This window comes from Ammospiza nelsoni, chromosome 11 (genome assembly GCF_027579445.1).
Source record: "Ammospiza nelsoni isolate bAmmNel1 chromosome 11, bAmmNel1.pri, whole genome shotgun sequence".
NCBI classification, from domain to species: Eukaryota; Metazoa; Chordata; class Aves; order Passeriformes; family Passerellidae; genus Ammospiza; species Ammospiza nelsoni.
The window spans coordinates 13,658,744-13,684,486 of record NC_080643.1 but is presented as its reverse complement, the minus strand read 5'-3'; the positions used below and the strand labels follow the sequence as shown (position 1 = coordinate 13,684,486).

General features: G+C 40.5%; 2 protein-coding genes and 1 long non-coding RNA gene across 6 annotated transcripts; 1 reads left to right on the top strand and 2 right to left on the bottom strand.

Annotated features, from left to right (window-relative positions):
• Positions 1-907: 907 nt before the first annotated feature.
• CHDH (choline dehydrogenase) lies at positions 908-13,193 on the bottom strand. Its single transcript, XM_059480116.1, has 8 exons — positions 12,988-13,193; positions 9,658-10,455; positions 9,099-9,250; positions 6,193-6,322; positions 5,340-5,474; positions 4,082-4,224; positions 3,190-3,292; positions 908-2,611 (listed from the first exon to the last, which is right to left on the bottom strand). The coding sequence occupies exons 2-8, from the start codon at positions 10,400-10,402 to the stop codon at positions 2,193-2,195; spliced, it is 1,827 nt and encodes a 608-aa protein (XP_059336099.1). The 5' UTR covers positions 10,403-10,455; positions 12,988-13,193; the 3' UTR covers positions 908-2,192.
• On the top strand, positions 11,881-22,624 carry LOC132078158 (uncharacterized). 2 transcript variants are annotated; one of them, XR_009419233.1, is made up of 6 exons: positions 11,881-11,918; positions 15,878-15,968; positions 19,586-19,645; positions 19,860-19,911; positions 20,954-21,020; positions 21,996-22,624. It is a non-coding gene; the product is annotated as an uncharacterized LOC132078158 (long non-coding RNA). The 2 variants fall into 2 exon arrangements; XR_009419232.1 differs by having other exon boundaries at positions 21,983-22,624.
• On the bottom strand, positions 16,394-24,841 carry ACTR8 (actin related protein 8). 3 transcript variants are annotated; one of them, XM_059480113.1, is made up of 13 exons: positions 24,679-24,841; positions 24,336-24,506; positions 23,412-23,522; positions 23,042-23,146; positions 22,183-22,356; positions 21,565-21,658; positions 20,648-20,780; positions 20,162-20,315; positions 19,545-19,640; positions 18,871-19,011; positions 18,206-18,470; positions 17,746-17,909; positions 16,394-17,093 (listed from the first exon to the last, which is right to left on the bottom strand). In XM_059480113.1, exons 1-13 carry the CDS (start codon positions 24,799-24,801, stop codon positions 16,950-16,952), a joined length of 1,875 nt encoding a protein of 624 aa, XP_059336096.1. In that variant the 5' UTR covers positions 24,802-24,841; the 3' UTR covers positions 16,394-16,949. The 3 variants fall into 3 exon arrangements, with proteins under 3 accessions (XP_059336096.1, XP_059336097.1, XP_059336098.1); XM_059480114.1 differs by lacking the exon at positions 23,412-23,522; XM_059480115.1 differs by lacking the exons at positions 24,336-24,506; positions 24,679-24,841 and adding an exon at positions 24,182-24,302.
• Positions 24,842-25,743: the final 902 nt, after the last annotated feature.

Here is a 25,743-nt window from a genome sequence, read left to right as displayed (position 1 = left end):
CCATTTACTCCTTGTTTTTAGAGCTTGGCATAACAGCAGAGAGGTCTGTGCATGTTCAGTGGTAAGTTATGCAAGCCAGTGGCCAGTTAATCCTCTGAAGTTGCATAATAACAATCCCATCTTGCATGCCTGGAGTGGAAGCCCACATTGTAAATCTGCAAATGCAGGAATTTCAGTGTCTCACCTTGCCAAACTGCCTCCCTTCCAACTGCACAGGGCTGTGGTAAGTCTCACCAGTGTATATAACTTAAAATATCCTTATTGTATTTCAAATGACATTAGAACTTATTGAACACCCTTAAAGATAAATCTCACAAGCATAAGTGCTGAGAAAGAATTATTTGCCATGAGGATGTACACAATACACAGTCCATGCTTTTCTCAAAGAGCTCACCAGAGGAATTGTCTCCTTAACTCAGCTAATCAATCACCTGTGATGTGAAATATTCTTGTTCTTCCCCTCATTTCAAAAGAATGTATCACATACATAGAAAGGGTTTACCTGTCTCCCTTTGGAGCAGAGTTCACTGCTGTTATCTTCCATCTTCAGTAGTTTTGTTTGTGTTTATGCAGATGCTCTGAGGAACTAAGTCCTTTCCTTCAGCAGAGCTTCCAGTCAGTGCCTGACAGAGAGCAGCAGCAGGTGCAAGTATCTGCCTTAAACATCTGCAGTTGTCCCTCCAGCCAACATATGACTCAGCAAGGTCTTCTACAGTCTGTTAAAATTGTGTAAAATTCCAATTTTTTTGCAGAAAAGATGTTTATTTTCTTTGCCACAAGTCCTGGGCAATCTTAGGCTGCAGAAGATTTTACTTTATGATTTGACATCTGCTTAGTCAGAAGTTACTTTGGAATACTTAATAAATACAAAATAATCAATGGAATAAATTTTCTTCAGTGAGTTCAGTTTCTTTAGTTTTTTTTTTTTTAATCAGTACCTGAAAGTTAGTTTGACAGCAAAAACAGCCATGAAAGCTCAAGTATCTTAACTTACACATCTGAAAACGAAAAAAGCATAGATTTAAGTCCTAACTAGAATATAGCATTTGTTCACTGAATAAGATATTTGCCTTCTAATTTAAAAAGATGTCTTCTCAATCATCAATATCTGACCTTATACAGTTATTCTGAGTAACATATAATTTTAAATATAGTTTGGTTGTAATTTTTCTAAATAAAATTTGAGTGATAGCAAAGCACCATTCAGAATATTTACTGATAAATATCTTTTGCAAACAATCATCTGAGCAAATACCAGTCACTTTAAGGATATTATACAAAGTGCAGATCTCTTACTGCTAGAGTGGTAAAACTACATCAGCTTAAATTGTGAGCAGAATTCTACTAAGTGCTTTGTTAAAAAAAAGTCAAAAGCAAAACAAAACAAAGAGGAATATAATTTTTCCAGTAGATTTTTATAAATTTCAACTCCAGTTCTGCATTTTTAGAAAAATAAGTTCTTATGAATACACTGTGTGTCTTCTCCCTGAATGCTCTACATTTAGAGGCTGATGACCTTAGTGAAACCTAAATCTGGGTGCTATTTGTAAACCATGCATTCCTTTCATAAAGGAAATGTTTGTCATGTTTGACAAACTCTGAGCAAATGCAGGTTCCTCCCTTTCCTATGAATTCTGATACAAATTAATTCAGCTCTTGAATTTGAAATTGCATAAGTGCTTACTTTTGCTTGACCATTCTCTGCAGGATGTGGTGATTACTGACAAGCTGTTTTCCTGGGTAAAATTTGTAGCAGTTAAAATTCTTCAAATAACATAATCATTTTCAGAACAGCTCACATTAATCTCTGCCATTCCTCATACAGTCACATGGTACTTCTTGTGATTTAGAAACAGCTTCTCTTCAACAGAAGATTTGAATTTACCACAAAAGGTCATATTTAATTAAATTTGTGATTCTTGGAGTGTTCTGCACAGGGGCCGGGAGTTGGACTTAATGATTCTGATTGGTCCCATGAAACTCAGCATATTCTATGATTCCAAAAAAAGGAACTTAAGCCAGCTGATTTAAAAAGACCAATAGGTAGTCTAAGACAAAAAAAAAATTAAAATAGCTATTTTTATAGGATATGTTGTTTTGCATATTTATCATGTTGGCATATTCAGTATGAGATACCAACGTGTGGATAAAAGCCTAAATATCAAATTATATGAAAGGATGAGAATATTAATTTATCTCTGTGTTTCCAAGGTCTTGGGCTTATATACAGGAACATTCTTCTCCTGAAGTGATGGCAGGCCCTTAATTATATCTGCAGCTTTCTCTGCTATCATGATAGTTGGGGCATTCAAGTTTCCAGTGACAACACTGGGCATTATTGAAGCATCAACTACTCTCAAGTTTTCAACACCAATGACTTTTGTTTGGGGATCCACTACGGCGGTGCTGTCTGAAGGCTGACCCATTTTACAGGTGCAGGAAGGATGATAAGCACTATCAGCCTTCTGCCTTATGAAGGCATCTATGTCTTTGTCAGACTGAACATGATTTCCTGGTTGAATTTCAGGCCCACGAAATTTTTCAAAAGCTTTCTGAGCAAAGATCTCTCTGGTCAACTTGACACACTGGCGGAATTCCCAAATATCTCTTTCTGCAGAGAGAGAAAATGAGAAAATTGTAAGTACTCATTTAATTTACCAGTATACACAGAATGCAAAACAGAAAAAAGCAGCATTGTGGGAAAAAAAAAGCTGGAAGTCTCACTTCTTGCTGAAAGCCATGATAAAGCAGAATATTTTTTAAAGTCACAGATATTTACATCCACTGTGAACAAAACTGTTTCTTATATTGCACTAGCCCAAAAGGGAAGACGTGAACTGTGAGGAATTGCACTTTATCTTGATGTGCCCACTGTCTAGGAAAAGGAAAATAGACTCAGCACAAAGGAGCAAAAGACATTAATTCCTTCACAAGCAGAGGTGGTGATGAAACAAACAGCAAGACACAGCAGATACTGAGAATTCTGACTTCATCCCCAACAGGAAATTCCTTCTAGCTTACACAGTGCTTTGCACAATCACCTCTTATCATACTAGTTGACTTTTATAAATGAGAAATAAGTAACAATGTACCAACCAGCACTTCTGAACTGGTGTTGAGTAGGTACAAAAATCAGCTCCTGAAACAGGCAGGAAATGAGCTGACAGAGCAGGGAGAGGCTGCAGTTACCTGTTGACAGGTAGTTGGGCTCAATGATGGGGTGGTCATTTGGGTCTGAACTCTTCAGCTTCAGCCATCCCACACTTGTGCTCCTCATGGGTCCCACGTGGACCTGCAACACCCAACACAATTCCACCAGGTCTACTTCCAAATTCAGCATGGCTTTTTTGGTTTGTTTTGGTTTTTTTTTCAATTTAGACAGACTACAAATTCAGCAAATACAAACATTAACCAGAGATAGTGGAAAATACCGTTGAGCATTTTTCCATTTTATATAATTTATTTTTTAAATATGTAATTCCATTGCAGGGACTAAATATTTCTGTCACATCAACTCACAGCTGTTCTTTTCATTTAAAATACAGCCATTCCAATTTAGTAGTATCAGAGAACTCTAATACAATCAGCAACTGGACCAAATTATTGTGTCTCAGAAGGAAGGAGATCAGTGAGGAAAAACATGTATACTCAGTGACAGTTCCCCAGAATTATCACTCAGAGTTTTGGATGGAGATGCTAGTCTAAAAAGGGGCTTGGATTTGTGCCAGTGAATGAATGTTTCTATACATTTTCACTTAAACCTTTGTCTAAACTACAGAGGAATGGTTTTGTTCCATTGCAAAATTGTGTCCTAACCCACAGCACTAGGGCACTTCAGCAGAGTGAATACTTCATTCAATACTTGCCTTCTTTCCCAGAGATAAAAGCGAAGATAATTTTGGTGGCAATATCAAATGACAAGGCTGTGTTTTCTCCTCTGAAGGAGGTTAAGCAGTCTATTTCATACTAAACTGAACAAAGTATTTTTCAGTATGTAGCCAAATTATCAACATTTATAATGGAGCATAAACCTCCTCGCTAAAGGCTACAAAGCCTTTCTGGAACATTCTCTTTGCCTCACCTGGTAAGCTTCCATAGTGGAAGCAACCCGACCGTGGTCAATCACCTGGGAAGGGAGAAAGTGGAACTGAATGTCGGGGTGAGGCACCCCGGGCTCGCTCCGGATGAAACCCCCAGATTCCAGGTGGGCAGTGGCTCCCTGACCTAGGGAGGGCAAAGGACGGAGAAGATGCCATTAAAATACCTCCAAAGAGCAACAGGTCCACTTGCTTTTAACCTGTAGATGCACTACCATGAATAATTGATTTGTACAGTATTAATTGCAAGGAATGCAAATCCATTATGAGCAGCTTGTAGTTTAGGCACTGTGCACCACTTTCATCTGCCTTTAAATTCCTGGATAAATGTAAATATGCATAACTTTGGAAATCCCACTGATGTGAGAATGGGGTGTTACAGTTATGTCACCGGCTCTGCCTCCAGAAGCAGATTTGGATCCTAACAGGAGTGGAGGGAACTGGCTGCACATCCTGATGTTCCTGCGCTGCTCACTCTGTGCACTTCAGTTGTCCCATCAGTCACAAGGAACAGGCAGAGCATCCACAGTGCCTGCCCTGAAGGGAAAGATAAAGCCCTGCAATGTGCCTTATGTTATTTTCATTTCTGTTTAAAACTGTAAGTTAGCCCTCAGTATTTACTTGCATGGTCAAAAGCCACATATACCCAGAATAAGTTGCCAAATAATAACAAAATTCAGCTAGTTATGTGGAGCTCAACTTTGGCCAAGCTATTTTACTGCCATCAAGGATTATACTTACTGATTCTTTTTAAGGTACAATTTATGACTAAGGTACTGTAAAATTCATGTGCCATTCTAAGGAAAGGCAATTCACAGTTACTTACAGGGCAAAAGGATTCTGATCAGAGCAACAAACTAATTCTTTTGAGACAGTTATGCAGAAGTCAGTTCAATAATATGTTTTTATTGACATCACATTGATTTAAAATAGAATATTTTCTCCATCTTTTTAGCAATAGCTTTTCTTAGTAGCACTGATTTTTAAATGTAGAATTTTTATTTGCATGAGATATAAGAATGTCAATAATAACGTCCTTTATTACCTAAGATATAAAAACTTCAAAATATTCTGGTATAGAAGAAAAGAAATAGTTCAAATCCATTTGCAAATTCCAGTTATTTCTCAGAGCATGGAAAAAGATTATATATTAAGGCTCCCAGCCTATAAAACTCACAGATAAAAGGCTGTCATAATTCTAAATCAGTCAGTGGTAAAGTGATTGCACACTTTGCTTCATACCTGTAAACTTCCAGAGCCATTCGAGACCAATCCTCACCATGTTCAGTGGCTTTTGTGCACTATACAGAGTAATAGGTTTGGTGCACTTCTGCTGGACATACACTTCTAAATGATCTTGCAGGTTCTGCCCTACTCCTGCAAGGGGTAGAAAGAGAGGAGGGAGAAGAAAGTGAGAGGGAAAAAAAAGTTATTTTGCACAGAAAGATTGCCCACCATGTTTCAAGCAGAGAACATCTTAAGTGGGAACTAAACCAAGCTCTTAAAAGGGCAGTGGTGACACAGAGCAAGGCCATGAGTCACATCAGCCTTTTGCTCATGTCAAAGTAAGGTTTTACAGAACTAGAATGAAATTAGTTACATGCATAACTAGAATAACAATACTAGTTACATACATAACTGGAATGACAATGGGAAGTTAAATGGAAGATATATCAGTTGTTGTAAAATTGCCACTACTTCTAAACACTGTGCTAACCTCCTTATCTTTAATGAAAAGTTCATGTTATTTCTTCTATATTTGAATATTTATGACAGTGGGAGTTTACACAATGCGTAGTGGATCAAAACTAATTCAAAACTCTTAATGACAACTGTACTACTTAATTATAAAAATATGCCTTCAGAAAGGCATTTTTCGCTGTCAGATGTGGTGAAGAAAGGAGTTTTTTGCTTAGCTGTAAAATCAATGCATGTTTCCACTGATTTGTATAAAATCAATACATCTTTCCACATGTTTTCAACATGTGTTTCAGGCTACACAACTTGGCATAAAGAAAACTCTGTTTCATGATTAATTTAATTTAATGGTCATTCAGTTGCATCCATAGGAAGACAAAAGAAAGAAAAAAATTACCAGGAAGATGGCAAACAACAGGGATCCCCAGTTTTCTTAGATCATCTGCATTTCCAATTCCAGACAACATAAGCAGCTGGGGAGAATTTATGGCACCTCCACTTAAAATAACTTCCTTATTGGCAAAAACCTAAAAGGAAATGAGCACAAATGCCCTAAGATTATAAAGCCTGAGCTGAATGTGAGCAACATCAGGGGCTGCTGTTTGAATATGCTGCTCTGATCCAGATTAGACACCCTTCCCTCACATTTTCCTCATTTCAATGTATTTCTGTCTTGTCAGAATTTTCCACAGAGAGAAGTAATCAAGCTTTTGCTTTGATCATTCCTGTATTTATTCCCATCTTTACAATCCACTCAAACCGTATGGCACAGAAACATTCAGCTCCTGTCCTTGCCAGGGGAATAGCACCCGTGGCACTCGGATCAGGCAGCCAAGCTTCTCTGCCATTTTCAGTAACCCCTTATAAATTAAAACTGGAATCCTAAGGAAGATTTGGAATTCACAGACATGGTAGCTCAAAGTTCTAAAGAGCTTTTTTTTTAAATTCAGCCAAGGTTAAGGTTTGATTTCTCAGCTCATGGTAGTCCTCAAATCCCTCCCCACCACTCACCAAAGCACTACTGATAAAATAGTAGCAGGCATAGATTGAATTTTGTTTTGCTGACAGTTTTTTCATCAAATGGTTTGGTCTGAGCCCTGAGCTGGTCATGACTCAGGCTGCTAAATTATTCCTCTGCCTTTGACTTGGAGTTTTAACAGATTAATGCATATAAATTTGGAGCCCTGTCCCTTTTGAATGACACCTCAGCTATACAGAAAGATGGCAAAATATTGCTATAGTAATATCCAAGGGTAATAATAATAATAAAATCATTTTGACACTATTTATCCAATATGGCCAACAGATGGCCAGTGCTGTTACCTTGTATTTGTTACTGCTTTGCTCTGGGCAATTATTAGCATGTTAAGACTAATAAACTCTGTATCAGAGTCTGTTGAATCAATACTTACAGCTGTATTTTGCATGTTATACAAACTTATTTAACTTATTTACATTTTCCATGGAACACACAGAACTGGTACCAGTTTCTTCAGAGCAGCATTCAAATGATGCTTGCTCAGTCTAAATCCCCTGCAAAGTCAGCACTGTAGTTATTCCTCGCCCACAGAGTTTTTCATAATGTCTCAGCTAACATGCTAAGAGGAAAAAGTGACTGATACACTTTTGTTTGAGTTAGTCTACAATACATTAAAACATTTTCATCTTTTATATGAAATATGAAGTAGAAATGTACTTTTCAGCTTCATTCTGAACTTAAAACCTCCAGGAATGTTCAGTCTACCTTTCCTACTTTTACTGGAGTCCTGGGAGATCTCTAGGACTTCAGTGTTAGATAAATAACAAGTCATTGGCTGGTGAATACATTCTGAATAACTTTTGAATCAGGTTTGATGATCTTTTCATTTTGCTGATGACTGATGTAAAAGAGATTATATCTAAAATATATTATAATATATTTTAGAAATATAAATATATTTTGTATAAACAAAACCACTTTAATGTAGTCAATTGCTTCATCTTGATGGTCATAATGCAATAAAATTATTAGTTCTTCCATCCTGACAGGTATAAAATTTTCCAGAAGGTAAAAGCAGATACTCATCCTGCAGTTTTGATGCTGGAGGAAGGAGGGGAGAGGGAAAGAAGGAAGGGAAATACTTCAAAGATGTATTTTGTACAATACATGATATAAACATATATTATTAACTATATAGAATTAATGCATATATTAGTAGGAATTTTGCAATTAAATGGTCCAGTACTCAGAAAGTCTTTGATCGTGTGTAATCGGGTTTTCAAGACTTTCTTCAACAAAATTGAACTTGATAATGTCATGAGAACAGCAATTAGAGTTACTGTTTTCACAGAAATTTAATAGCTTATGAAATCAGTTAAAGGTTCTGCAACTTTTGTTTCATATTGGTAAAATGATTATCATTTGCAATCCACTTAGCAGCAGATTTGATCTGTGCTTTAGAAAATCAAAGAGCAGATTATTTATACTGCATTTTACCTTCTGGCAGGTGCTCAGTCGCAGAACTTGTCTGCTGAGTTTTATAAGGGTTACTGAACTCAAACCACCCAGATCTGTACTCAGCTCTCTCTAGGATATTATTATTATTACACTTTGTAATTGTTTTATAGTCCTTTCTGACCAAATATCTTAGTTATTAGCATACAAACCCCATTTAGGCAATATCCTGGTTACAGACTAATCCATAATCAGCTGTTAAGGGAAGTGAGGGTGGTTTGGGTCTTACAGAGGTCAATGGATTGAAAGAGACATAAAATGAACCCATTATCCAGAATTTTGCAATAACAATTCAAGCTTCCTTCCACACAATCACATTTTCAGCAGGAGTTGGACTGAAACTGAGAAATATTCATTCCACAGCCAACCATAAGGCAAGATGTGTCATCCATCCCTTGAGCAATTCAGATTCCAGTATCTGGCTTTTACAGATTTTCCTCTGCCAGAATTGTTTTTCAGAAACATCTCCATTGCAGCACTCTGGTCAATGTGCTGGGACAGGACATGGTTGCACCACAGGCTCCAGGCTTACACAACACTCTGTGGAACATCAAGTTATGGCCTGTCCCCTCAGCACTGGCAGATGGAAATGTGATGATGAAGTTAATCTCTAAATCAATGCCACTGGAATATATCATCTACTGCAAAATAACTGACAAGGAATCATATATTGAAAGTAACAACACAACCTCTAAAAAAAAGAGAACATTTTGCACAGTAAAGTGCCATTTTTAATAGACTTTTTAAAAAAAAATATATAATTTAGCTTTGATTCATACCTCTCATACTGAAAATTGAAAATCTCTTACCTTTTTCCTTTGCCCATTTTTCACATACTCAATACCAATGCATTTTGTTCCTTGGAACAAGATTTTTGTTACAAGTGTCTTCTCTGCAACTGAGAAATTTGGGCGTGATATGGCTGGGCGAAGATAAGCACTAGCTGTGCTCCATCTTTGACCTACAATGCATATTTGCATTAAACATCAAAACAGTCATGCTCAGTATGCTTCAGATTTTGGCCAATAACCACCAGGATGCCTACAGAGGGAAAGTCTTCATAGAGTTTATAGAGTTCAAAGCAAATGTGATTTGATATAATAATTAAACATATTATTTTAACATAACAAATTTCACAATGACATAATTTAACTGTGAATCAGGACTTTTCCACCAATGCAACTTGCAGTGAAGTGCACAGTACATTGATAGCAAGCTGCTGAGGGATGAATAGGTGTAAATACAGAGTGCCATAGCTGGGCAGTAACCTAAACACTCAAATGGCATTCAGCGCAGATTATCTGTCCATATTTCAACATTATTTCTGGGTCAGAAATAGACATTACTCGAGGACCCTTTCTGATTTACCTTTGTGTATAGTCATGTCCATCCAGCCAAAGCCTTCCTGCTGGTACCCATTCATGTCATCCGTGAAGGGATACCCGGCTTGCTGGGCAGCCTCCAGGAACGCCTGATGGAGAGGATGGTTTGTTTTCCCTCTCGACACGTGCAGGGGGCCATTCCCACCCCTGTACCGATCCGGCCCCAGTTCGTGCGTCTGTGCCTTCTTAAAATAGGGCAGGCAGCGCTCGTAGTCCCAGCCCCGAGCGCCCTCCCTGTCCCAGCGGTTGTAATCCTCGGCGTGCCCGCGGATGTAGACCATGGCATTGAGGGACGAGGAGCCGCCCCACACCCTGCCCCGGGGCCAGTACATCACCCGGCCGTCCAGGTGCCTCTGCGGGGTGGTGTGGTAGTACCAGTTGTACTTCTCATCGCACAGGTTGTACGTCAGGGCGGCGGGCATGTGGATCTTCCACATCAGCCTGGTGCTGCCCAGCACGGTGTCCTTGGGGCCGGCTTCCAACAGCAGCACGGAGCTGTGCGGGTCCTCTGTCAGCCTGTTGGCCAGCACACAGCCTGCGGAGCCAGCCCCCACAACGATGTAACTATAAGAGTCTGTCTTTGCAGAGCTCAGCTGGGATGATGCGCGCGAAATTTTGAGCCGTTCGTTGATGCCGAATGTGTTCTTTAACGTGTGTGCTCTAAACAGGCTTCCTGCTACTTTGCACATCGCAGAACTGTGACATTTAAATCCTTTCATTAAATATGACATCTTTACAGATGGTCACTCTCGCAGAATTTCTGACAAAAATCCAGTGGTTTACCCTAGAAAAAACCCAAAGATACTAATTAAAATGTAAGCATTACTACCGCTAAAATGTCAGTCATTTTCAGGTGACAATGGTATACTTTACCCATTTGCACTACCCAAAAAGTTAACAACAATGGCAAAAAACCAGGTAAACATCATCATCATCATCATCATTATTATTATTATCCTATTATTCTTTTAGTACAGTCTATGCAGCAGTCAAATGTACTATCATAAATTATATGTAGTCTGATTTTTATTTGCTTCTGGTTCCTGAGACAGATAAATATTTTTAAGCATTTGCCAAACCCAGAAGAAGCAAAAGCTTTTGCATTCTTTGCAGTCTCTCTCTATCCACCTCTAATAGCAAGAATTTAAGAACAACAATTTCAAAAACTTCTCTGTGAGTCTGTGACAGTGATATCACACAAGGCAATTCACAATGGAAATGATGAGTATGCTCAGTGCACATTCTGCCAGAGTGTCTCCACAAAACAAATGTGTAAAAAACCCATTTCCAGCTATCCTTAAGGTGAAAACTGCTGGATTTGCAGGTGTCTCCTAACACAGGGAAAGGCAAGATCTGTCCATCTGTGCCTTTCTACCTTGCTACTAAACCTGGATCCTGCAAGAGTACTCTGAGTACAGTTACAATTTAATGCCACCAACTCCTTAGGCTGAGTAAGAATGGCAAGTTTTTTATTTTCAGAGAAGCCTGTGAGCCCTGCAAGTACCACTGGGTTGGGCACAAGGACTCAGTGGCACATTTTCTGTGTGTCACAGGTACTGGCCAGCCTGAAGGGTTTCCCCTGCTCTCTCCCTCTGAAACCATTCCTTTAGGTCTAAACAATTAGTGAAATGGGGAGTCCTTGGACTGTAAATAATATTTCTCCCTGGCCTATGACTTCAGTCTAAGCTGTTGTCCTGCATTCTAGAGACAGCAACTTATCCAGAGTCCACTACACTTATCTCTTCCAGCACTGCCCAGCTGAGAGAGATAAGCAAGAATTCTCCTGAAATACGTTGAACCTTCTGTAACAAAATTAGGTGCAAATTGCTGCTAAATGTTAAAAAATTTCCATGCGCAATTACAATTTATACATGCTCATTTGCAAAAGTATGTTCCTTTACTCTTGGGAGACAGATTGGAAGAAGCATAATTCTCTGACTTTTCTTAGGAAAACTTGTAATAAACTTGTTTGAGGCTGTACAAACCCCAAAACTTCTGAATGAACAACCAACCATGGATAACAATTTGTTCTGTAAAGAAAAAAAAAAAAGATGCTGGGGATATCTCTGAGCCTAAAGTTCACACAGCTGATTCTCCTCACATGGATAACTTGAAATTGTTCCCAGCTGGAGATGGGGAGTGTCAGGTTTTTTTTTTTTTTTTTTTACAGGTGAAGTCTATTAAAGGATTCTTTCTTGATGAAAAAGGTTTACCAGCTTCTTGTGGTGCAGCAGTAGAGGTAGAAAGGTAGGGAGGTTTTTACTTGTTTTTGTTGAGAGAAAGAGGGTTATGGTTTTGCAATAATTGTGTTTAACCTGCAGGACTGGGGGGCCACAGGACTTTATTGATCCAGGACCACCACTTTGGTGGGGAAGTTGGCAGAATATGGGCCTGGGCTCTGATAATCTGGAAAAGACACTCTGTCCCAATAGGGAACTATAGTTTTGTGGCTGACTCTTCTAAATGTTGTAGCAGTTTTCTTTGCATTTTGTTGTTATTTTACTTTAAATGGAACAGGACTGGCAGAACAACACCTGAGAGAATTTTTGTTTTGCAAAGAGAGCTGGGAGTAAAATCAGTCAGCAGTGTCCTGGCCCTAACAGTGAAGTGACTTTGGCAGTCAGTGTGTAGATGATTCACAAACCTTGGTGCTTTTGAGTTCTGAAGTGCAGAGGTCAAAAATTAAGTCAGTCTGATTTGATATAAATCTAGCACACTTGTTTTGATTGAATGGATTAAAACACTAGTTTTAATGGAATAAAATACTAGTTTCAGTGCACAATTCTTATTGCCACATTGATTCACACCCACTCTCTTCTTTCAGTGGTCCCTCTGCACGAGCACTATCCTAACCCCATTTCTTCTAAACTGATCCTGAAACAAAAAGGAGAGTAAAACAAAAAGGAAAGTGCCTGAAACACTTACTGCCTGCTCTGTTGACAGAGGAGGAACAAGAACATTCTCTCTGGCAGATGGAAATCATGACCCTCTCCCAGAGATGTTCACAGCACAGACAACACATAATGTAGCGGAGCAATGGGGCTTTGTCAGGACGTTAACCCTTCATGTTACCACCGAATGCTGTCAGGCCTGACTGTGCAGAGCAGGAGGAAGAGCTCCTCAGGCTGAAGCAGATCTTGTTTTTTCTTTCTTTGTTTTTCCCTGCTGCAGACAGTGTAACAAGTTTAAATGTATCTGCTGCAGAATGTTTCGGACTAACTTTCCCTTCATTCCTGCTAGGGAGAAAGTTCATTCACTTTCAAAAACATCGTGGTGAGTTTCATTTCCAGGGCTGAAGGTGCTCAAGCCGACTTACCTCGCCGCTTCCTCCTCTGCACAAGCGTCTGTGGGCTCCGGCGGCTCCGGGCTGCCCGCGACCCCGCTCTGAGGCTCCCGAACCGGACCGGGATCGCGGGGAGCAGGAGGGAGATGGGTCTGTCCCGGTCCCGTCCGCAGGTCAGGGCTCCCACAGGCCGCGTCTGTCCCAGCCCGGGGAGGCCGCTGCTGTGCGGGGGCTGCCGCCGACCCTCGGAGCCGCGGCGGGCGGAGCGCGGGGTGGTCCCTGCAGCGCGGGGGCCCCGGCGGGAGAGGCCGGGCAGGAGCGCGGCTGGGACTTCCCCCGGAACGCACCCTTTGGCCGCTGTGCGGGCTGTGCAGGAGCGGAAAGCGCCCCGAGGGGCAGCGGGCGAAGTCCTCGGCCTCGCCCATCCCGCCCGAGTCCCCGGGCGGCTGCGCTGCCCCGCCGGGACTGGGCTGCCAGCTCCGCCAGGTACTCGCGGTACAGTGCTGCCAGCTCCGCCAGTGCCCCCGGGACGGGGCTGCCAGGTTCCCCGGGACAGGGCTGCCAGCTTTCCCCGGTATAGGGCTGATAGTTCCGCCAGGTATCCCCGGGACAGGGCTGGCAGCTCCCCCGAGGAGCTCCGGGGCGCGGGGCAGACCCAGCCCCGCGCTGAGGCGACCCCGCTCCTTCCCGGAGCGCTCCAAGTTTTTCACCCCGCTCTTAGCGGGGCAGGAAAAAACGTTTCGCCCACCCTCGGCTGCGAAAACGCTTTCAGTGGGAGCGCTGGGAGATGCAAGGCGGCTGGGGATGACACCCCGGGTGTCCCCGCTCCTTGCCCGTGCCCCGCTCCGGCGCTGACAGGAGATATCTCTGTATGGAGAGCGCTGGGCGCAGTGCTCGAAGGCAGCCCCTGAAAGTTGAGTTGGAACTTGCAGCTCAGGGCTTTAATTGCGATCCTTACCCGTGCAATGCCTTTAATTAATTGCAATCCTTACCTGTGCAATGCGTGGTCCCAGAGGAAAGTCTTGGTTAAAGTGAGAGCAGCAAACGTGCTGTCCTGCCTGGCTGCCTGTGCTGGCTGATTCGTTTCCTCAGCAGTGACGATTTTTGGGTTTGGTTGTAGCACTGTAAAATGTGTGTTGAATCGTGATTCTGAACAGTTTCCTGCTGGGTAGGCAGAAGGACTAATAATTCCACACTATAACTCAGATAAGTTACTTCTCTATTGGCTTTGTCCTCTGAATATCTCCAGTGTATGCTAATGTAGTGCATTCTCATTGTAGACAAAACTGCATCAAAATGTGCTGGTAATGAGAGTATCTCAAAATTCCCCGAGAAATGGCCAGGGATTGGTATTGTGGGAAGAGGCAGTACCACTCTGGGAGGGTTATCTCGGGGGTCTTGTTTACCCTTTCAGAACAAAGCTGATACAATTAAGACAAACCAAGATTATTGTGACATCTTGTACTTTCTCCTGACATCATTTAAGGACAATGGACTTTGCTGTAATATCTGATGTTGCTTCTAGATGCTGGGTTTTTTCCATGTCCTTTCTTACCATTCTTCTCAGAATGTATAGAACCATTATTAATTTTCTAGCTTAATTACTTGTTCATGTTTTTGTTCTTAATCAGATAAGTAGATAATGGACAGTCTCTGGGTGATTGGTTATCCACACTCAAGCACCACATTCCAAACTTCTGAATAATTATTCATTAATGGAAAAGAGTAATTGTTCCCTGTGGAACTGTGAGTAAATGTGTACTTGATATAAGTGGTCTTTAATCTTTGCAGTGATTAAGAATTCTTGAAACGAAACTGATGTGTGCTTGCAGTGTTGGAAAAGTTTTGTACACTTTCAATGCTGTTATTTGGTAAGGAAATAAAAAGTCTATAGAAAACATGCACTAAATATGTATAAGAGTATAGAAGTTTCATGAAGTAACAGAGGCATTTCAGCAGTTAAATAGGGGTAGATGTAGAGCACAAGATTCTAAGTTCATTGTTTGGAATGTGAAAAAATAGAGGAGCTTCCACTTCATTGTAAGGGCTCCTGCAGGTGCCCAGTATTTCACAGGTTTGCAGACTAGAAATTGGTGATCTCACCCCTTTGTTACCAACTGAATCATACACAAGGCCTTTAAACAGAAATTTTGAGACTTCTGTGCAGGTGAATTTGCTGGTTTTTAATGCATGGATACTTGAATATTTATCATTCTCAAGTCAGTATTCACTGCAAACTAAGCTGAAACTACTCATTGTTTCCTGTTACAATATTTATCAGGTATATTCAGTAGATTTTCCCAGGGATGTTTGCAAAGATCTGGGAAAAAGAAATGTTTTGGTTATACAGATGTTTGGATGTTAAAATCCTGTCAAGAAGCAGATGATTTTGGTCTTAGGCGACTTGATTATACTGGCATTGGCAGTATAATCACCTTCCACCTTCCTTTCACCTTCCTCCTAAGTTTTATGCTCATTAGAGTAATGCTGCACTTCAGGAATTTGTTATTTTGTAGCTCTTGCTCAGGGTAAAACTCTAAACAAAAAGGAAGAGAGGAGATGAGGTGATGATTGATGAGACCTCAGGTTGCAGGGGGAGGTACATTCCAGTGACATGGGCGGAATTGGCAGGGAGCAGACTCAGACTGATATGCCTTGTTTCTTTCAAAGTAGGGAAGAAAATGAAATAAATTAAGTAATGTAATCAACAACTCTAATATTGATTATGAATAATTTTGCATTGCATTTTAGCACACTTTCACTGTAGGGACATTGGAAATTATAATTTCAGTAAATCTGTGTGCATTTCTCTAAATTCTATTAATATACACATAAACAAATGCATACATACCAAATATTGGTATTATGATAACTGATGATAGCTTTTAAAGACTTGTTTCAAAGTGATTTTTTTCTCTTTTAGAGCTCCTCACAATCCATTCAGCTGGAGGATGTGAGTGATTTCTCCTTGCTGCTGTACTTGTGACTGTGTCTCATTGCCATCTCAGACAGAGGTAAGAGTTCTCACCTTCCTGAGCTTTTGTATTCTAAAGTTTTGCTGCAAGTATCCTTTTAGATAAGGTCATATGAAAGACACTGCCTTTTAGGTATTACTGCAATAGGAATGCTCTCAAGGTTGTTCAGGAAGCTCCAGCTTTAGTACTTCAGTTCAAACCAGTCCTGTGGTTTTGAAGGCAACTGCCCAACCAAACCAGGTCTGGTTGATGTTGCAGGGTGCTTGAGGAGTGCAGCCTCACTGCCCTCAGGTGGAGTGAACTGGAAGATGTGCTGGCTGTGTAAAACTGCAGCTTGGTCTTTTGAGTGTATTATATTGATTTTTGTAAAATAAGGAAAAAAGTGGACTCTACAATAGATAATGAAAAACTAAGAAGTTTTGATGATAAGTACACAGCAAGGAAAAAAATACTCCACTTCCAAATTCTTTGTTTTTCCATTGAATAAAATAATGTATTACATAAGTAAAATACAAACAGTGACTGTAGTTTTAGTTCTTCATTTCACTTTTACCCTAATGATCACTTATATAACAATTTCATCTCCTGGTAACATTAGAGTAGCAATCAGAATATTACATTAAACCCACAGCTGAACTCTTCAAATGTTGCTTCTGTGTACATGTTTCTGGAATGAATCTTAGCTTAACATCTCTCACATAAGTTCCTACATTGTGCAATTTTAATATACATTACCTGTATAATATAAATACAGTTACTCTGGAGATGACAGTGGTAGTCTGTATGCAGAATTCAATGCATACAATTTAAAAGACAAAGGGTAGCTGAAGTCAAATGAATTCAGTAAGTCTTTTGGTATTTTACAACATATCCAGAAAAATTTCAGTTGAAGTTAATATTAATAAAATACAAAAAATATGTTATCATCTGAAGATCAATTCATGTGCACTGGGAAAAAAGGGCATTTGGGGAAAGGAGTCTTCAGTGAAGTTTCCACAGGTTCCTCTGTAAGCCCCTCCTTTACCACACAAAGGCAGCTCGCTCCCGCAGCATCCTGACCCCGAAGCGCTGCCACTCCCTCTGGTATATCCACAGCTCCTGGGTTGTGTCCAGACAGGCCAGAACTGCCCCTCCTTTCCAGGCTATTAAACGTGGATCCATATCCTAAATTCAAAACACACATTGCACACAGTCAGTGGTCTCATTCTGCATCATTCTCCAAAGCTGTATCCTATTTTCTGACACTATTTACTAGTTAGAATCTGATGGGGCAGGGGAAGAGTTTTTCAGTATTATCCAGGAAAGAGTAGTGGGATAAAAATATTCAAATGATATTCAAGATGCTTTGAGAAGTCACTTTGTTTTAAGATGCTTTCTAAGCACATAATGAAAATCTTCCCTTCAGTAGTGGAGGCTCTGAAATAGATGGAAATATATTTACAAGTTTTGCCTGATTTATGCCAAATGAAAATTAATCTCCATGTCTATTTTTCTATTATCTTTATAGTACTAAAAATAAAAAAATCCCAATTTCTTGCTGAGGAGACAGGTTACCTTCATGGGCCAGTACTAACTACTTCTTTAAGAATAGGGCCTTGAGCTAATAAACACTTCAGTGATCTGTACCAGTCACTCTCTTGCTTTGCCTCTAACTCCCTGTCCCTAACCAGCCAGTGCTATGTTATAGGCTGAGAGCTCCTTTAAATCTCAGATATTCAACTACTCTGGGATTTTAAAAGAATTTTTTTCTTTTAACCTTTCAAAGATTTCCACCAATCATAGTTTACTATTTACTTAGCTATCAGTTAACAGTTACCTTAGGCCTTGTGATGACCTCAACATTTTCAACAACTCTTCTGAAAGAAGGTGGCATTTTGTTGAGAATTCGGTGTTGAAGGAACTCTTGAGCTTTATGAAACATAAGGCCTCCTCCCACTACTAAGATGGAGCTGTACATCTTCTTTTTTGTATCATCAGATGCTGGAATGAAAGAATATACAGACATAGATCTGTGTTTTAAAGTTATTATGGCCTGTGTTACAATTAGTTTAGTGCAAGTCAAACCAGATGGAAATTGATGTTTGCTTTTAAAATTCTTCTTCTATTCCTTGGATACATACCTCAAGAAACATCAACATAGATGCAAGCATAAGAAACAGTGTAGCTACTCTACAGACTGTAAAACCTAGGGACACATCTTTCTTTGGTGAAAAACAGGAGTCACATAAATCCACCCTGAGGTCTGTTCCACAGACTGGTACAAATGTAATTCTTACCACAGCAGTCGATGCTATGAAGGATGGCTTTGTCCAGGCCCAAGGCTTTGCCTTCAAACTGGGAAATAGCAGTTTTCCTGGACATGTGTGCAGTTAAAGGCTCCTCTGAATCATTGCCAGGTATCATACAGTCACCCTGGGAAGAGCCCAGCTCCACTTCTTGTGGGTAGATCCTCTCTGAAATGTCTGAGGATTGGCCTCTCAACTCTCCTTCAAGTGCACCAGGCTTTGACATAGACTTTCTGTCAGCTGTAGCTTTTGCAGACTTAAAAATGAGAAAACAAAAATGCAAAAAGGTCACAGAACAGTACAAAGACTTAACTAAGCACCATTGTACTTCCCTTCACCTTTCTGCACAGCAAGGTTAAGCCCTGCGTTATTCCCTCATCTAATTTTCATTTTAATCCTCATGTTCTAAGTAAGGGCTTGTTTTGAACTCCATCTGATTGCTCAATCCCATAATAGAGGGATCCCTTCTTAGACTTTAAAAATGCACACTTTAATTGAAAAATTGTTTAGGCATCTGTAACTACTCACTTTAAATTTATTCTTTAATACTTCTGACCAAGGTTACAAACTCTGGTTTCTGAGGTAAGCTAATGAGTCTTCATTTAATTCCCCAATTAAATGATAGTTCATGAAAAATAAAACCAGCAATCACACACCTGCTCCTGCTTACTTTGTGTGGCCAGCAGATAATGTTCATCATGAGGATCCTCAGGATCACCTTGTGACCTGTGCTGCAAAATTGTCATTTTTTGACCAACAATTCCAAAAGTTGCTGGATAAAACAGAGCCATGGGTGCCTGAAGAGAGATTTGGCATGATTTTACTACAATATTCCTTCTTATGGCATTTACTACAGAAAAAGGAAATGTTCTATTTTTCTCACAATTCAAAATTAAATAGAGGTGTTTTCTTTTTCCAAGTAGTCTGTAAAATACTAAAGTGTCTTCTGTTTTTTATAATTAAAATATATCCCAGTAAATACACAAGTTTCTTTACAGACTTAGCATTGTATGATAAACAAGTACTCAAATGTCATTTGTGATAAAATTAGAAAATTCAATGGTGAACTGAAAAACTTGCAGAATTAACATTAATACTTTGCACTTGAAGGATATTATTTAGATGAAGTAACAACAATTGTGGCTAAAGCTACTTAGAAAGTCTCGTGCATCCACCAGTTCTGCATTAGGCCCACCCATCCATACAGGAATTAGTTTTATCTACAAGCAGTTTAAGAACAATCCATAAATTACATGGGCTTAGTAGCACTGGACTGATACAAATTGAGGCTCTGAGTCTCATTATATTTGTAATTTAATTTAAAAATGACCTGTAATTTTTCATCCCCTAATCGGAACTGGTACAATAAAGCCGGAGAGTCCGGATGCCGAATTTGGAACTCGTGATCTTGTAATCCAGAAATATCCTAAGGTAAGAAACAATGCAAACAAAAAAAAAGGTATCTTTTATTTTTATCATGCTGTGTAATCTGTTTAGCTACAGAAAATAGCTAAAAGTAACAAAACTCTCTTCTAACAATGGACTTTATTTACCTATTCTTGAGTTTTTAAAAGTCTTTTCCATGCAGTATGATGTGCCAGACAGATTCCTACATGCCTAAGCCTCTGCAATGGGGGTTTTGCAGGAAGAAGAGACCTGCTGGCAGATCTTACAGAACTGAAGTTGAAAACCAGCAAGTATGCAACTATTATCAGATTCTTACAGCAATAAGTACAAAGAAATTATCTTTCTAAGGGTTAGGATTCCTTTCAGCTAGATGAAAAATAAACCAACTTTAAACTTTTCAAGTCTAAAGCTTCTACAGCTTTTGCCAGTATTCTGAGTAAAATATTTAAATTAACTTGAACTCACAAAAAGGATCCCCAGAGTAACATTCTGTAAAAGAAAAAATATTACTTGTATAACACACGATTTTCCCCTTCTCACCTGATCTAGATGACAAAATGTCTCTTTTAGGTGCTGGAGCAGCAGGCAATCCAACTTATTGGTTAACTGGCAGTCTCTGTATGGGAATCCTGCTCGTTGCATAAGCCAATAAAAACACCTTGACACATCAGATCCCCCATATGCAAGGCACAGCCTAAAGCACAGAGAAGAAAGAGATCTTTTTATCTAGTTTCTGAAATACTGGCTGACTGCAGCAATAGGGAGAGGAATGTTAGGGACATTTTAGACATGCTGGAATCATGACTTCCACAGCTTGCAGAACACAGTATTGGTTCTCATCAGTTCTGCCTGTTTTCTTCTTTTAAAGATAATTCTTTAAGGTTTATATTGTAACAGTTGTCTCTGTTAAATGCCTCAGAGCAAAAAAACCCCAATATTTATATAAATTTTGTCTCCTTTAAAAAGTCCAATCTTTGGTAAGCAAATAAGTCCAAGATTCTAATAATTTTGTACACTCCAAGGTACCTGGTATTGCGATGGGAAACACCATCTTCTACACAGCAAACACTTGTCTTCTGATCTCCCACATCTACAATGCAGGCACTGCTTAAACCACTCCCAAAGGTAGCACAGACAGACTCCTGGTGTACAATAATTCCTAGCAACATGAAAAAAATTGCATGAAATTTATGTCAAATTTTACAGTAATGTTGCTGACATTTAAAGGACTTTTTATGTCTTTTCAAGAGCTACAAATAGCCTGACTGAAAGCCTGTCTATTTAGTGAAGATGGTGTGGGGGTACTTAAGAGATTTTTTTTTTTTTAATAAGGCTTTAAAAGTCCTGAAAAGAAGCTAAAGAAGCAGGGTCAAATGATTCTTTTCCTACAAAATTAAAGGTATTGTCTCCAAATTGCAATTATTTTTTTAATCTGGTTGTGCAGGGTCTTGGCTACTGGATGTACATGAAGTGCTTTCCTAATTTTTTTCTGGTTTTAATCAAATAGCATTATTAGCATTTCAGATATGGTCTTTAAGTAGTTCTGAAATAAGATCCAATTTTACCCTCTGTTTTCCCTACAATCCACCTTTACATTTGTGTCACAAGCCCAGACTTATTAAACGTGGGAAGTACCAGAGATTCCAGTCTGTCCTTCTAGACAGTCATGCATTGTAGAAATATTTAAGAAAACAGATTGATGCTGCTTGTACCTCAGCTGAATGAGAAACCCACAGCTGGAATGCATAACAGTAAACCAAAAAATTTGTTTCAATATTAGCCAACCATTTTGCCCCTTTAAAAGAGACAGCAGTTACATGATTGGCAAAAGATGAGGGTGCTAGTCCCAGCTAACCTGAGACTGATGTGCAAAAATATGCTTTAAAAGAAAAAAAATCCTTATGCAATTAATAATTAAGTACTTGCTTCATTATGGTTTTTACCTGAGAAGCCCATCTTCATTAGGATCATATTTACCAGTTCTTTCACATGTTGTTTATTATAGATGTCTGGAATTAGTAAAATGCATCTGTAGTACTGAAGACAAGAAGAGTAAATTAAAGCCAGCTCTCAAATAAAATTTGATATACAACTTATTTAAAAAAAAAAAAATCAAAATTTTAGGAAAGAGGAAGGTTTTCAATACTTTAAAAAACATGCTCTTAAGTAAGTGCCAAGAGTCTATAGCCCTTAAAATGTTTAAAATACATAAGGCATGAGACAAACTTGCCAAGGATAAGTAATTACACAAGTATTAGGCAGCCCTTCCCCAGGTGCCTCCTTTACAGCCAACAAAAAAAACCCAAACAAAGACTAAGACTGAAGTGTCTAAAATGGGATTTCTATACATCCTTGTTAAAGGTTCTATCAACAGCTTTTGTTTTAAAGACATGGACAAAATTCCAGATGAAGTCTTGGGAACTCACCCGCAGAAAGAAGGTATTTATTAAGGAAAGCACCAGTAAGAGGCTACCAATACCAGCAAGTTGCTTCCCTTTTACAATAACACTCAGAGAAGTGGATACAGCCCACACCACAAAAATGTGCTGTTCACAGCTCACCTTTAGGTCTTTCAGGGGTATTTCCAGGTATTTTTGTATTGCATGTGACCATATAACTTCCAGGTCTGCCAGTACTGCAGTGAGGGAGCCACCAGGTCCTGCATGGAGGTTCAGCTGCCCCCTTCTTATGGGCCAGTGTATGTTGTAAGAATCTAATGGATTAACATACAGGGCCTGAAAATGAGAGATTACATCCTGGGCATTGCTTTTCCCAAAAAAAAAAACCAGGAACAAAATGAGGAACAACTGGGAAGAAAAGTATTTCAGAAGCACATAGAAGACACTGCAGAGCTCAGACTGATGTAACAGCAATACAGCACGTTTCTTTGTAACAGGGCTTTGATAATAAACCATTAAAATAAAAAGACATGATCTTAAAACAAATACATGATCTAAATTGTTTGAATTTTGAATGTTTTTGCCCACAGACATCTAGTGAATATAACGGTATATTTTTCCACTATCTCATTTTAGAAATTAAAATAGTTTAAACACTTTGAAGCCCACAAATATCAAGTTACTCAGCAGCAATTTCATGTAGTGATATTTTTATCAGTTTCTTGCCTTTTCTCTGAATTATGCCATATAGGTAAAGTTCTCACCTATTCCCTGCAAAAACACTGATTTATAGTAGCAAGGGATCCAAGATACTTGTTAAGCAAATAGGGGAATCCTCTTGTCTTGCTGAATGATAAAAAATACTCAGTTCCTCCACAGTAAAGTTTCTCAGTTTTGTTTGGTTAGCTTTACACATCTTTCAGTATGTACTAACTTACAGCAACTGTACTAAGAGACTGCAACTAATCCATGGCTGCATTAAAACACACAAAGCCTCATTCAGCAGGAAAATCAATCTTACCTCTTCTCCCACCAAAAACTCAGGGTGATTTGATGTGTTTGTCCACTTGGCCCCAGAGCTGTGATCCAAAATGGCAGGCCTCATCTGTCTGTTGTAGGACCTGGCCTGAAATGTAACCAAACCAAATCCTGTTGATAAATATTTCACCAGTCACTTTTTATGCATGGAAGAAAAATGAGATACCCCTTTGAACCCAGCCCTTATAATATACTTATAATATAAATTTTCTCATGTTTTCAGAGTTAGGTAGCACAATAACACTTATCCATGTTTGGTCTAGAAAGGGTATTAATTCTTGTCCACTGAAGCACAGCATCTCACTGAAGGATTGTGTGAATGAACAATTTAATAAGACCTCAGAACAAGTTACCTGATCAGGTGACACCGGAATGCGCCTCGCTCCATTCGACATCTTTTTGGACCATATTGCTTGGTCCACCATTTTAAGGCCATTTTGTCTCTGCTCAGTACTTTCAGGTTTCTAAGGAAAAACCCCAAATATGCAACATAAATACTTTCAAACCATGTCTGTATACTAGCAATACTGAAGCTATTAGGAAACAATGAAACCATTACTGATCGAATTTGGACAGTAGAAAGGACAGATGTTGGTACAATCCAAAATGGACTTACGCTCATTTTTAAATAAACTATTGTTTATATTGTTTAGAGTTCCCAACACCTATTCAAGTCAACTTGAATCTTTTAACTGCTTTTAGTGGCCACTGGACTTCACCTCTAGTGACGTGTCAGACCATTATCTACTTAACTACAGACATATGAAGTAGGAGCAAAAATGTTTAAAACAGATCTCAATTATTTAACTGTGACGTTTAATATTAGAGAGGTTAGTTCGATTTTTACAGATTCAGATTATTACATATGTCTTTTGACCAGACTGGACTAAAATGGCTTGCTGTGCTACCCAAGTCACTAACTAGTAACCAACACATTCGAATCCTACAGCTGGCATTCCAGCAGAAGAAATACTGACTGTGGTACCAGACTTTAGCACAGGGAAATCAACATGTACAAACCCTCAACCTATCAATTCCTCGGGTTTAGTTCATTGCAAACGAATCAAATAAAACGCAAACACAGACTGGTCCAAGCCTACTGACTTCAGTAGGTGGCACCTACAGTCCTTAAAGGGGTGAAACACAAGTTTGACAGGAGATGAACTCTCTTCTGGAAAATCATGAAGGATGAAGGGCACACATGCACCGCACAACAAACCAAACCGCCGCAGAACGGGCGGTGGGCAGGCGGGTTCCGGCGAGGCGGTGCCGCTTACATTGAGGCCGTCCCTGAGGAGCCAGCTGTCCCTGTAGGCCGCCTGGCCCGGCTGCTTGTGCCGCCGCGCGATCACGTGCGGGATGCCCGCGGGCAGCGTGTCCGTGGCCCGCCCGAGCCGCAGGGTGGTGGAGCCGGGGTGGATCACCACGATGAAGTTGCTCTGTATTTGCTGCAAGCGGCACAACGAGCACGGAGTCAGAGCGGGCCCCCGGGACCACCTGGAGCCCTCCCGGCACTTCCACACCCCTCTCCGCCGGCCTTTAAAAGGCCGAGCCCGGCCCGGGCCCGCCCCAGCGGGGAGGGAGCAGCGCCCGGCAGCCGCCGCTCGGCCCCGGCCTCACCTCCTGCAGCGACTCGGGCACGGCGGCGGGGACGATGGGCCGCTTCACGCCGCGCTGCTCGCGTTCCCGGTCGCGCTCCTTGTCCTTGCCGTTCTCCGCCTCGCCTTTCTCCGCCTGGGTCATGCTCCGGCCGGGCGGAAGCCGCGTCTGCCCGGCCCGAGCGGCGCCGAGCCCGGCGCGGGGCGGAAGCGGGCGGGCCCTGGCCGGGCACCGCCCCCCAACAGGTACCGGGAGGGGCCTCGGCGGCTCCTGGGCCCTGCCTGGGATGGCCCCGCTTGGAGCGGAGCGCGGAGCTCCGGCCCCGGTGCTGAGGGGCCCGGCAGCGGCACGGGGAGCCTGGGGAGCAGCCCCGCCGCTGCCGCGGGTCTGGTGGAGCACCAGCCAAACATTGTCAGCTGGGCTGGTACTGCTGGAGGGGCTGCAGGAGGGACATACGGCCCTCCAACAGCTTAAAATACTCCATACAAAGGCTGTAGTACGTGGTATATTCTATATATACCACAGCTTAAAATATTCTATACAAGCTGGTGTAGGTGGTACAGCTGTAAGGAGCTAACCATGTAAGGACGTCCCTGTTTGTGAGCTCCTTTATAAACTGTGCAGAGAGGATGTTTAGCTGGAGCTGGGGGAGATGTGGGTTTTAAAGGCTCAAAGTTGCTGTTACACAGCCGAGTCTAAAAGAGAGGGATTTTGTGTTAGGTAGGAGTGGTATCTGCTGGAGTGGCTTGTTAATTGAGGGGCATTGTTGATTAATCTCCCGCTAAGGACTGTTAAGGAATACATTCAGTGCAAGAACAATGAGAAATTCCCATCCTGAAAAGGGGAATATAAGATAAAAGCTAGTTACTATTTGAAAGAAAATAGCTACTCTGGGATAGCTGTCAGTATTTGAGTTGACCTCTTTTTTCTTCATGTAATAATAACAACACCTATTTTTATTGTAAAAAAACCCCAAAATTTGTACAGTAAATGTTTTTACACGTTTCAGTAAGTTTATAGTGGAGAATGAAGCTCTTTCAAGAGGTGTTTCTGTTATAAAATCCATTATGGACCTTAGTGAAGCAA

Bases quoted from the DNA above. Each gene is read 5' to 3' on its own strand.
- CHDH (XM_059480116.1), bottom strand. From the start codon at position 10,402: ATGTCATATTTAATGAAAGGATTTAAATGTCACAGTTCTGCGATGTGC. The intron at 6,323-9,098 runs GTAAGAGATTTT...ATTTCCTTTTAG, and splicing joins AAAATGGGCAAAGGAAAAAG to GTTTTTGCCAATAAGGAAGT. The intron at 3,293-4,081 runs GTGAGGCAAAGA...TGGGTGTTGCAG, and splicing joins CCACTATGGAAGCTTACCAG to GTCCACGTGGGACCCATGAG.
- ACTR8 (XM_059480113.1), bottom strand. From the start codon at position 24,801: ATGACCCAGGCGGAGAAAGGCGAGGCGGAGAACGGCAAGGACAAGGAG. The intron at 23,147-23,411 runs GTAACTTGTTCT...GTTACATTTCAG, and splicing joins TTCCGGTGTCACCTGATCAG to GCCAGGTCCTACAACAGACA. The intron at 19,012-19,544 runs GTCATTTTTAAA...ATCTCTCTTCAG, and splicing joins TAGGGGATGAAAAATTACAG to GCACCCATGGCTCTGTTTTA.